The sequence below is a fragment of the Rutilus rutilus genome (assembly GCF_951802725.1).
Source record: "Rutilus rutilus genome assembly, chromosome: 19".
Taxonomy (NCBI): domain Eukaryota; kingdom Metazoa; phylum Chordata; class Actinopteri; order Cypriniformes; family Leuciscidae; genus Rutilus; species Rutilus rutilus.
The window spans coordinates 8,061,624-8,074,669 of record NC_140232.1 but is presented as its reverse complement, the minus strand read 5'-3'; the positions used below and the strand labels follow the sequence as shown (position 1 = coordinate 8,074,669).

The 13,046-nt window shown below is 36.9% G+C and overlaps 3 protein-coding genes across 4 annotated transcripts; all 3 read right to left on the bottom strand.

The window, feature by feature from the left end:
- Window positions 1–574: 574 nt before the first annotated feature.
- Window positions 575–3,268, bottom strand: nppa (natriuretic peptide A). The gene is made up of 2 exons (XM_084388658.1): window positions 3,094–3,268; window positions 575–1,892 (listed from the first exon to the last, which is right to left on the bottom strand). Exons 1-2 carry the CDS (start codon window positions 3,205–3,207, stop codon window positions 1,596–1,598), a joined length of 411 nt encoding a protein of 136 aa, XP_084244784.1. The 5' UTR covers window positions 3,208–3,268; the 3' UTR covers window positions 575–1,595.
- A 2,441-nt stretch (window positions 3,269–5,709) lies between these two features.
- nppb (natriuretic peptide B) lies at window positions 5,710–6,778 on the bottom strand. Its single transcript, XM_084388379.1, has 3 exons — window positions 6,610–6,778; window positions 6,263–6,518; window positions 5,710–6,078 (listed from the first exon to the last, which is right to left on the bottom strand). The coding sequence occupies exons 1-3, from the start codon at window positions 6,724–6,726 to the stop codon at window positions 6,062–6,064; spliced, it is 390 nt and encodes a 129-aa protein (XP_084244505.1). The 5' UTR covers window positions 6,727–6,778; the 3' UTR covers window positions 5,710–6,061.
- A 4,515-nt stretch (window positions 6,779–11,293) lies between these two features.
- nppal (natriuretic peptide A-like) lies at window positions 11,294–12,170 on the bottom strand. Of its 2 annotated transcripts, none has more exons than XM_084390440.1 (2): window positions 12,024–12,170; window positions 11,294–11,947 (listed from the first exon to the last, which is right to left on the bottom strand). In XM_084390440.1, the coding sequence occupies exons 1-2, from the start codon at window positions 12,105–12,107 to the stop codon at window positions 11,642–11,644; spliced, it is 390 nt and encodes a 129-aa protein (XP_084246566.1). In that variant the 5' UTR covers window positions 12,108–12,170; the 3' UTR covers window positions 11,294–11,641. The 2 variants fall into 2 exon arrangements, with proteins under 2 accessions (XP_084246566.1, XP_084246567.1); XM_084390441.1 differs by having other exon boundaries at window positions 11,300–11,944; window positions 12,024–12,164.
- Window positions 12,171–13,046: the final 876 nt, after the last annotated feature.

Here is a 13,046-nt window from a genome sequence, read left to right as displayed (position 1 = left end):
ATCTCTCAGCGTAGTGGATTAACCCGCTGGCTAACACCAATCCTCACCTTCGGGAATGGCATGAGATTTCCAAGAGGAGCGCTCGTCTAATTGGAGGATATGAAGGTCTCGACTCGCTCATTCTCTTGTCAGTGCTTTCTGACTGTATTCACACTAGACCAGAGAAATCAGGCTCCGACAGTCTGTTAGTAGGCCTATGTGACGCACTCACTGAGGAGATCTGAAGTTTCTAATGAGAGCCGTCCACTGCTGAAATGGAGGCATTATTCATGCAATCAGGAGAGACCCCGTCGAGCTTGTGTAATAGGATTAAAGCTGACATGGCTGTAGTTTTTAAGGCTTAGGGCAGGTGTTGATAAGCTCAGGAGTAATAACCACCTGCAGCTGTTCCACTCATTATAGTGTGTCTTGTAATGAGTCTGATAATGGCCATTAGAAGAGATGGTGTGGGTGTTAAATGAGTCACAACATAGATTCCTTTGAATGAGGGAAAGGGGTTGATGGTGAGTTTCTATGTTAACCATTGAGTTTTTGTACTTCACTGTTAAAGAAATACTAGAATTGAAATGGTTTTAAACTCAGATTTTTATTAGCATTCAATACTACACCTCAAAAGCCTTGCAACGTGGGATCTAAACATCCCGTTCTTGAAACAAAAACGACATGTGTTTTACATTTTATTTCGAAGTACAGTTTCAGCTGTAGAAATGTGTGACACACAAAAAGAATAACAGAAGTGCTACTTAGATAAAGCCAGCAGGGATATTAAAACACCAGCAGGAGTATTCAAATCTCATAAACTTCATAAATGAATGCAGAATGAGTAAAGCATTAATAATGCACATAAATATACCATATACTGTATGTATTTCAACACTCCGATTAGCACTCAACTACTTGTACGTAATAAATATATCAACCATCAGATAATACAAAGCAGATGTCATAACGGGGATTGCAAAACATGGAAGGGTTTCATTTCCATATTTTACATTAGTTTTCATGTTTAAATATCTCACACAGTTTCAGTTTTACATACATTTTGCTTTCATTTTTCTACTCCTACAAATTCAATTTCCGTGTCAACCATAATTACTACTCGTGCAGTTTTTATGAGCTCAGAAACATTGAGGCAATGCAGAAAAGGTCAGATACATTTTGCTAATATGAAGTCATTTTCCGTTTTAATTTTTCACAGGTGTTTTACATGGTTAAAGGAAATGTCAGGAAAATTAACAGAAAATGCCCTAGCAAAAAATGTCTACAGATATTTTCCTTCCAGTGCACATGAAATAATTTTTAATAATAAAAATAACTTTTTTCTTGTATTATTTGTCAGACCACAGAACCATTAAAAATACTTGAATACGTATATTATGAATACGTAAATATTGAATACGGTAATTGAAACCGGGGGGAAATGGTGATAGTTAGATTTAAATATACTTTCCCCCTTTTAAATGTAACTTTTAATCTCAAATCCTTATTTTAAATGAAGAAAAAAAAAGATAATGGACAACTATCCACATGTAAAATAATTTATATACCATAAAAATATATTGTAATTTTAATGTCACTGTATTCAGTGGTTGTAGCTAACCTTTTTTAGAGTTGCACCCGAGGGTGCTGGAGGACCCTATGCGATCCAGCCTTCCCCCAAAACAGCCAGACAGGCTTTTGCTCCGGGTGGACATGAGAAGATCTATAAGGCGATTTCTCTGCGTCTCGAATCCATCTGGGAGGTTGGTGTCCTCCGCTGGTGCTGCTTCGTCCTCTCTGTCTCTGTCCCAGGACGTGGAAGCGGGGCTCTGCTCCAGCATGGTGTTGCTGTCTTCATAATCTAAGGCTCTGTCTTCTGTGGCCAGGGCCTCCTCAAACTGCTGCAATAAGCTCTGGTAGAGCAGCATAGAGTTAACAGAATTGAATACAATAGACTTTCCACTGAAATATTTTCTTTTCTTGAAATCTTTATAACTGTATAATAATTTAGTGCCCTAATATACATACTTATAAATACCTATATAATATACCATACCTATATAATATACACTCATAAAAAATAAAGATTCCAAGTTTTCTTTTTTGCAGTGATCCCATATAACCATTATGGGTTCCTCAAAAACACTTTATTTTGATGGTCCACTTTAGACATTCTACTAACATGTCAACTAACTCTCATTAGAGTATTAGTAGACTGTCTGCTTAATATCTGCTAACTCTTTATTTTGATGCTCCCCAACAGACATTCTACTGACTATAAGTAACTCTGAAACTACGTCAACTTATTCTACTCACTCGAATTCTAACCACTAACCCTAACTGGTTACCCTAACGAGTAACTTTGCAAGAACATGTCAACTTATTCTAACCCTGACCCTACCAGTCTACTAACAGTCTACTAATACTCTAATGAGAGTTCATAAATAATCGTCTTTTTGGTTTCACTTTATTTTGATGGTCCCTTTAACACATTCTGTTGTCTATAAGTAATTTTGCACCTACATGTCTACTAACTCTCCTTAGAGTATTAGTAGAGTATTAGTAGACTGGTAGGGTCAGGGTTAGAATGAGTTGGCATGTACTTGCAAAGTTACTTATAGTCAAGTCAAGTCATCCTCATTTATATAGCGCCTTTAACAATGTAGATTGTTTCATAGTAGAATGTCTGTTGGAGGACCATCACAATAAAGAGTTAGCAGATATTAAGCAGACAGTCTACTAATACTCTAATGAGAGTTAGTTAACATGTAGTTGCAAAGTTACTTATAGTCAAACAGAATATTCAAAAGGGACCATCAAAATAAAGTGTGGCCATTTTTTTTCTTAGAACATTTTAATAATCTAAAGAGCCTTTTCCCCCCACTTTTAAAGAACCTTTTGTGCAATGGAAAGGTTCTGTGGATGTTATATGTTCTTCACGGAACCAAAGATACCAATAAACAACCTTTATTTTTAAGAATGTAGTTTCTTGCCTGTTTAGCTCACAATAAATCTAATTTAATTCAAGGCCTTGATGAATAAACAGATCCAAGCGATCTGCTTTCACAGCAAGTTCTCTTGGTTTTTAAGAAAAGGGATTCAAAGCAGAATTACCTTCAGCTTGGCCATGTTGCTGGCAGAACTGTGTCTGCTCAATGTATGCGCTTGTACATCCATCTGGTGCCAAAGCAGGACCAATAGTCCCGTAAGAATGAGTTCTCTGATCATCTCTGGGTTCCTCTGGATGCTGTGTCTTGCCCTCTGAACTGGCCGTCTGCCTGCTTCACTCTTATATAGGGACAGTTGACTGTCAGGAGCTCATCCTTTGTAAACTGTGTGAAGTGCATTCCAACACTTCATCTCTGATAACGTTCCTGGACTAGATTTCCTTTTAAGTGGCTGTTTGGTGCAGTGTGAGGTGCCTTGCTGGAGAACTCCTGATCTGTGTTGGGTCTGGTAACTCGGACACAAACAGTGACCTCAGGCATCATCGGGAATGCATCCGCTACACGAGTGTTTCACATGGTTCCGGCATCACCTCAGAACTGATACAAAAGTATACCATAGGGGGTTAAAGCAGATGATGGTCTATATATAGCCCAATGATGTTGACTGAGAAGAGGACTTTATGGAAAAACAGTAAATAAAAATACACCTCTACTTTTACCCCTGTTGTGAAAGCTAAACTAAACTAGATTAATTTCTCTAAACTGGTTAATAGACACATTTTAAGGCAATGTAAAAACTAGAGTGATATTTTCAGTGCCAAACAGGAAATTTGCAAAGCTGCAGTGTAAGACTGGTTTATTTATTTGCTGTCTAATAACTAAACCTAAAATAATTTGTTGCAGAATTAATATAATGGTTATGAGATTATATTGGAGTGGCTGATTAGGGAGACGGAGGCTACTTGTCAAATATTTTACTTAAGGGAAAATTTGGATGAGGTCAATGTACTTTGAGGGCTTGACAACAAAAATGGTTTACTGTGACAGGCAATACCCTGAAATATGTAATATAATATAATATAATATAATATAATATAATATAATATAATATAATATAATATAATATAATATAATATAATATAATATAATATATAGAACACATTAATGATATCTAATAGTATTTCAAATGTCTGTATTTCAAATGTATTAAACAATAAAACAATTTTGAAACAAAATAATTCAGGAAAAAAAGAAAACATGCGATGAACAAGAAAATATCAACCCGTTTTGGCCAACAGAAATTTTAATTAATGATTTGTACATGTGACAACTTGTCCCGACTTGGCAATTTTGGTTTGGAGGACAACCTTATGTTAAATAATTCTGTTTTTCCATATTTAGTTACATATTTAAACAAAAAAATGTCATGTGAAAAAAAATTCTTAATTCCTTAAAATAGCTTGAATATAACTCCACACCTTGCTTCATTTCGCCTTTGTCACCTTTGGATTTTGGCTTGCTTAGTTGGGGACATTTAATATTCCACAATATTATTGATCTGCCTGCACAGACTCCATTATATGAGAACTGAACCGAGATGGACGATGACATCGCGGTTTTCTCCAGAGCGGCTATATATATATAAATGAACTAAATTAGTAACTTTTTTACAATAAAAATGAACCATCACTGAACTTACTTAAGCTGGACTGTGATGCTATTTTCTTCTGGAAACAAACTTTGTTGCATTATTTTCCTGTTATCACTGTAAAGTTGATTTGAAACAATCTGTATTGAAAAAAGCGCTATATAAATAAAGGTGACTTGACCTGACTTGACTTGACTATATGTGGAGTCATGTATATGCAAATTAGCCCTGCCTCCACTCAATCACTCAAGCTCAGAATACCTAATCCACTCGGTCAACTTTACTGTAGTAAACGCTGCTCAATGGCAAGTGGAAGAGTGAATTATTCAGGTTCATCTACGAGTCGATGTATCAGAATGATAATCCGTTTTATGTATGGCTCTCTACAACATCGAACACATTTTGGTGGTAATTCATATGATTATCCATTTGCATAACTATGTTATTAAGCAACTAATAATGTGTTGCTAATATTACACATTATCCATGTTCCCATTCGCCATCTCAGTCTGCCTTCTAAAACGAAGTATGTATCCTTAATAATATCGAGTATTTGTCTTAAAGCATATTAAAAACACCACATATAAACAACATTGAAATCTTGATTTTCACCACAGGGAGTCTTTAACAACTTCAACTGCAAGACTCTTTGTTCTCAATTTCACCGCCAAACCTTGTGACAACATAGGTCTAAATTATAGTAGTCAGGATTATGACCTTGAGTAATGTGAGGTGATGTCGCTCTCCATGGTGCTGAAACCGGTTGCGTTGATAATGATGGCCTGAGGGTGGACTCCATGGACAGTTTGATCACTGTATTGTTGTTGTTGTTGTCAGGCAAATAGAGCAAGAACATTATCACTCCCCTTAAACTATAGTACTTGTAAAGAACTATATCTCAAGTGACCTTGAGCTTGGGAAAAGTGCTTTATAAATAAAAATTATTATTATACTTAGCCTATTAAAGAAAGCAGACCAGAGTTCAATATAACCTCATCACATTATGATTTAAATCTTGATTATGTGATTGATTAAATCCAAGAGTTATTGTGAAAACTCTTTCTACAATTATATGCATGGGTTCTTAAAGAAAAAAATAAAATTGAATAAGAATGAAAGATGTCCAAAACCAAGGCATGTGTAAACATTTATTGTATATTAAAGAGGGCATGTACAACTGATTTGACTGACAATTAAATTAAAGATGCATATAAATATATAACTCCACTTTTTAAATAATTTAATAAATAAATATGCATAGTTAAGAACATTTTTGGAGTCTGTTACAGATAATAACACTATAAAAATATTTTGTCAGGTAACCTAAAACGTGCTTCAAATGTTAACATCTAAATTTAAGTTTTTTTGTTCAAGTCAACATTATTAGGTTACACCAAAAAAAAAAATCATTGTAAGGTCAGATCAAGTAAGTAACAACTGCACAGTTTCAATGTTTACAGTGTAGAAGCTGCTAATCATTAAGACTTCACTTCTTCTTAGGACCTGAAAATAGAAAAAAATAGAGAAAAGTGTAAGTTAGACAACCATCATACCATTATATTGAGTCTGTATTTTAAGGGGTCGAGAAAATGCACGTATTTGTCCAAAAACTGTTCATTCATTTTTATTCAACGTATTCTATGTTCCTATTAACTGTAGCTGTGCGATATAGAAATGAAGTCGTTACCTGACCGCCGGGCAGTGTTACATCCCAGGGACGACATGGAACCGATTCTGTCTAATCTGCTCCCGAAACACCCAGAGGATCTCTTGGAGTCCTGTCGGACTGTCCTCAAGTCCCGAGCAGACAGATAGTCTCTCATGTCAGTCTTGGGATAAGGTTTAACGATGGTTTCTTCTCGTGCTGCTTCTTCTTCCACTTTTGCCAGTATTTGGTCTTGAGAAGACACAGGAATGGACTCTTCCAGTCTCTGTAAAAGAAGCTGAAAGCGTGGCTCATTAGTCACTGTTAGTGTGAGCATTATTAAGCAAGTTTTCTCCCTCTCTCTCTCTTATTCCTGATTTTGTTCTTACCTTTAATACATCCATGTCCTCTGTGGTTAAGGCTGAGTTTTGTAGCGGGAATGCACCCGTGAGCTGAACGCTGAAGAGTAAGATAAGGCAGACTAGAGGAATGTCAAGCGATTTCATGTTTCCTGACTTTTTTTTGCTGTTCGTCTTCTTCTTCTTGCTGTGTGGTTGTCTGTATACTCTCAGTTGAGCCTCAAGCTCTTTTATACCTAAACGTTTGACATGCCAGTAATGTGAAGAATGGCTGCTGCATTCCAACACCTCAGTCTGATAAAGGCTGCTGTCGGAAATGACTCCTTTAAAGCTAATAGATGAGTCCAGTGACGGAAACTCAAATGATTACATTGTACTCTCTTCCCTGAAATCATTCACATCAAGTGTCTTGCATTGCACATTACAATAGGCTAGGTTTTATCCAACTTAATGGGCTATTAGTCTGTCAGTAACAAACACTGTAACTTCTATAATATGTTAAAGTGAGCAGTTTAGGCTGAAAATAAATTAATTGAAGTTGCAACGAATAAATTGTGAACATTAACCAACAACTCTCTAACAAATCAATGTGTATGATCTCAATCAAAGTTTCATGATATGCAGTGGACCACTGATGGCCAATTTATAGGCCTACTTCTGCATCGAACTCACGGCGTAGCTACGTCGTAGGCTGTGCATATGTAGCACGCGTAGCATACGGCGTACCCTGACATGCACCTCTCCAAAAATGTAACAACGCGTCAATTCTACGCGGACCACAAGCGCTGTGATTGGTCTGTTAGAACCCCTTCCTCGGGTTTTACATGCTCCCTCTGCACATCAATGCGGACAACAATATAGAAGTATAAACGAAAACCAACGCGTAGGCTACAGCGTAGAAGCTCCGGCATAGGTCCGACGCAGAAGAATAAATCAGCCTCGAGGGTGTGAGGATGGAGCTCGTGCTTTTTTAATCGAACGTTTTTGTTTATGAATCAAAAACGTACGATTTCATATGAAATTGCCAGATAAAAAATTGTTTTCTCGTGAGAACTTTTAATTAACTTTTTAAATAGATAGGCTACTTGTCTTAATATATTAAGATACTTGTCTTAAAGATCTAATTAAGACATTTGTAGGGGATATCAGAGTAGGGGAGGAAAGCATTTAAATAATGTTTATAAAAAACAGCTATTACGGGTGTAATGTGTGTTATCTAAGGGATAATGTACATTCAGGCGGTTGTTATCTCAGAATAAATGGAGGGGTCTTGCATCAGCCTGAAGGGGGTTTATTCCGGCTGGATGTGCATTATCCCGCTTATTACACGGCTACTTGCCACATAAGTACATTTTTGACACGAAATATTGATCTGAGTTGAAATATTTTATTAGGTCTTTAAACTCAAAGCTTTATACGGAGAGAGCAGTTGCTAGCACGGCAAGTTCAAACTAGATGGACAGGGATACGGGGATACGGTATAGTAATACCACTTATTACACAGAATTTTGCCACATAAATAATTATGGAGATAAGAGATACTGATCTGAGATTAAACCATTTTAAAATCGTACCTGTAATCCCGTGTACAAAAAATAGTCACAAAATGGCAGCAGCTGCATTTGGATGAAACAATAGAGAGGAGTCAACGATGCTAGATGGCATAATTAATTAACTTATAGCCTACAAAATATTGATTCGACTGAGTTTTAATATTTTATTAGCTCACCAAAAGCAAAACTTCCACGAAGAAAAAACTTTTCTAGTAAGCTGCTGACTTCAGTAACCCGGATGACCCTGTGTTATGTGGTTGTTATCGAGGAATAACATTTCACTGGATGGCGCGATTGACCAATCAGAATCAAGCATTCCACAGAATCATTTATTCCACTTGTAATCAAACAAGTTATAAAAGCCATCATTAAGTCAGTAATAAAATATGTTTGTCATATTTGGACGAACATATAGTAATGATTTAGTCAGGAATTTAATAGGTTATGTACTGTATAGGACAATGAAACTGAAACACCTTTTAGACCACAATAATTTATAAGTATGGTGAGTGCAGCCTTTTGTGGCCAAAACAGCATCAATTCATCTTGGGGACGACTGATACAAGTCCTTCACAGTGACCAGAGGGATTCTGAGCCATTCCTCTTCCAGAACAGTGGCCGGGTCACTATGTGATGCTGGTGGAGGAAAATGTTTTCCTCCAAAATACCCCAAAGTGGCTCAAAAATGTTTAGAGCCATGGGAGATCACTTCATCAACTTCACTTTCATGTTCATCAAAGCTTTTTGATGTGTCCATCAAGCACAGAATACTATGATATTGCAGCCCAATATCACTATCAATGCTTCACTCTGGACTCATCAGAGAACAATTCCGTTTTCATATTGTCCACAGCCCAAAATTTGCACTGCTGGCACCATTGAAACTAACATTTGGCTGAGTGACCAAAGGTTTGTCTATACAAACATATACTTGTGTTTTTTGGACGCAATCCGGGTTAGAACATCTCTTTCAGACAGCTTCCTTTTGCGTCAACAGATGTGCACGGTTGTGTGTCATCCTACATGGAGGTATTCACTCAATACACCACAAAGACTTGCTGCCCTGGTCAAAGATGAGCCAGCGAGACACGCACCAAACATTTGTCCTCTTTTGAACTGAAATGTCTTGCATTATGTTGTGTGGATTGCAATATTTTATGTACAGCTGTGCTTTTGCTCTGCTAAATTAGCCTTCACATTAAATTAACCTAGATAGTCTTCCTAGCCTTGTTAGATAATCAGACACACTCTGTCAGAGACATCTCTTTAACCTGGCATACACATAGAACATTATCAATTTCTATTATTCAAATCAGTTAAATGATTGTTAGGCTGCATAAACTAGGTCAGCTGGAACCGGGAACACTTCCCATAACACTTAATGTACTTGTTACGTCGTAAGAAGAATGGCTTCTACACTAATATTAGTCTGTCTGTCTCATCCTTATCTTGAGGTCACCATAGTCGGCAGGATCTGGTCCGTATCCAGATCAGATGGTGGACTCGACCACAGCACAGCCCTGAATGTCAGCAGAGACTGTGACCACTAGACAATCCCCTGTGAAGGCCTTGTTGGCACAGATCCACAGCAGAGACCAAAAGAACCAGACAGGTCCTTCACACAGACCCTATGGTCAGCTTCAGCTCAGCGTGATGAATCATAATGACACCATGTTCGTTCGTGAGCCAGAGGAGAACTGAACTCTGTCACCTGATGGAGTTTGGGTTCCTCGCCACTGTCGCCTCTGGCTTGCTCAGTTTGGGAAACTTAATATCCAACAATATTATTGATCTGACATAGTTGTATGAGAAGTGAATTGAGCTGGACGATTACTGCTTTATTAAATCAGTTAATTTAATAAATTGCTGATCTTTACAACGGATCTGAATCAACACTGAACTGACTTCAGCTGAACAACTTTTATATATTTTATATACAACTTCAGCTGTATAATTTTTCCTTTTTATCACTGTAAAGCTGCTTTGAAACAATCTGTATTGTATAAATAAAGGTGACTTGACATGACTTGAAGATTGGTCATCAGGCCGCACATATAAAGGTGTGAAACCTCCAACACTATATTAGCCAGTTTCAGTTTCATTGTCCAACCCCTGTATATCTCATATCAGTGCTGTTTGAAAGGTCTCAGCCTTCGCTCCCAAATGGTTCATTTCATTTGAGGTTTATAAAGGAAAACAGATCAACAGAAACATGGTTAGGTTTATTACTTAATGAATGAATGAATGAATGAAGCTTGCATTGGTTGTGGGAATTACCAATAACCAATTATTAGCAATTACCAGTTACAGAGTATTTAAAGGTTGTTTCTCTCAAGGAAACATTTCAGTTTGTGCTCAAATAGTCTGTTTTCAGTTTTCAGCTTGTTATGTGGTCTGTGGATCAGGACTTATGGGCACAATCAAGTTTTCAATTGAGGACTTTCACAACAGTCACGTAAAACAGCCCATATATGCTTTAACACTTAAAATATAATCATAAAATAAAACAATAATAATAATAATAATAATTATGATAAGGTCATTTAATTGCAAAAGAAGATTACATTTTATAAATGCTTCGTATTTTAGTCAGTAGCAAATTATGTATTAGCTACTCTAATCTACCTTTTCTGTATATAGCTAGAATGTATATGTATAATGTATATTTATGTATATGCTTGCGGTCACGCATGCAATAGATAAGATCTCACTATATATTTGTATTTAATTATGTCAATAAATTAACCAATTGATCACAATGAAGTGGACTATAGTTCCAGCATACACTGTAAAAAGGTTTATCATGTAACCCAAATGTTTTTGTCATGCAAATAGAAATAAAAAATATATTTTATTTGTCAAAAATCGACTGATTACATTAGATAAAGTAGAAACTGAACCTTTTAGTCACATTTGCACTTTTGAATCACTGGTTTGTTATGAAAATCAATAGTAAAAAATTAAACTCTTAAAACACATTTCTGGGAGAGAAAAAAAGCTCTTTAAGTTTAGTTTTTGACGTTTTTTCGTTTTCTTTTAACGAAGTATCTAAGACATGAACATACGCAGTAGCCTAATTTGCATTCTAAGTTCATTGTTTCAGACCACACTGACACACATGTTATGCAAAATATTTATTTTGCAGCAATATACATTATCTATTGGACTGTATTTAGAGAGGACACAAATAATAAATAAATAAACAGATGCAACAGTACAAATCAGCAGTCATGAATCTTCAAATACAAACTATTTACAAGTCTAAATCTTTAATAAATAATGAACAACACATACAGCATCACTTGAACACAAATCTACGGTAAACTTGCAGTCAACACATAGAGGATATGCCTGCCCAGGTGTGTCAAGTATTTCAAGTCCCAACCTGCAAGAAGTGACATGACATGAAGTAGTAAGACATGACTTAGTTTATTTCTAATACGCGTTTGAACAATTTCCAATGTTTAAATCTCGTCAAGATGAGCAAACATCCCCTAAAATACCTTTGCTTAACACCCGAGCCCGCTAAAAGACCCGATTCTTTCGAGTCTGACTCCAAAGCAGCTCCTCAGTCCGCCTTTCTTGAATCGAGTCCACGAGCGCTTGGAAGTGGACAGTAAGTCACCCAGGAGACGCTCGAAAGCTCTGTCTTTTCCCGCCAGCGCGGAGTTGCGCGCATCTGATTCCCACAGTTGCTCCGCGCGCTCGTCCAGGTCGCTCTTCTCCTCTCTAGCATCTTTCTGCTCCATCGTCGACTCATCAGACTCCACAAACGGCGTGTTGACTTCTTCATCTAACAGCTGCTTAAGACTCTGCTGTAAAAATGTATATGATTAGTCAGGGTCTAATAATAAACGTTTAAGAGTAGTGAGCTAAGACTGAAAAACTCACCTGTAAACTGGAAACTGGTTTGGCACCGACCAAGTTTAAAAGTAGAAGTGAAGACACGCAGAAAATAGAGATGTTGGCGATCATTGTTGTATTGTGGAGAGCAGCTCAGTATCTATGCGCGGCTCTGTTAAGTCTTCGCTCGTACCCAAGCACCGTGTCCAGGTGCGCTCTTTTATTTCGCTGGTTTCGTCACGGTCACCCAGGAAAATCCAGCAGACCCTACGGGGAGGGCTCTTCATTTTCATCAAGATCCCACCTTGTTCATCACCGATCATTAAAATGGTGACGTGTGCCGGAGCCTCCTTCAAATTGCACTGTATGTCAAGCGCAGAACATCATCTCATGTCCTCTTGTCATGGAGGTACACTCTACTTTATCCTAATAGCCTATGCGCTTAAAAATAAAGGTTCCAAAAGGTTTTTCTTTTCTTTTCTTTTTCACAGTGATGCCATAGAAGATGACACATTTTTGGTTCCCCAAAGAACCTTCCAGTGAACAGCACTTAAAAGAACCAGTTATTTTTAGATTATTTTTCCTATTTGTGCTTTGAAAAGGTTAAATGTTCTTCATGGAACCATTGATGCCAGTAAAGAACTTTTATTTTACCACACAAAAAAGGTTCAGTGGGGTTTTATATAGAAGGGGTATCAATTTTAAAGAACAATTTTTATGCCAAAACAGTTCAATCACTCTTAAAATAAGGCTTCCGAAAAGGGTTTTTCACAGCGATGACATGGAAGAACCATTTTCGGGTCCCCAAAGAACCTTTCTGTGAAGAGTACTTTTTTCTACTATACAGAACCTTTTGAGCTTTTTCATGGAGCCATTGATGCCCATAAGGAACCTTTATTTTCAATAGTGTACCTATCTCAGTGTTTTTATCCAATGTTTTTATCCTTTTTATCCAATACTTGGTGCATTTAGTTAAAGACTGTACACAAATTACCAGTGCAAGAAATAAGTAAGGGCATATTCTAGAAGCAAGAATAGAAATGGTAATGTAATTTTTAAATCAACTTATGA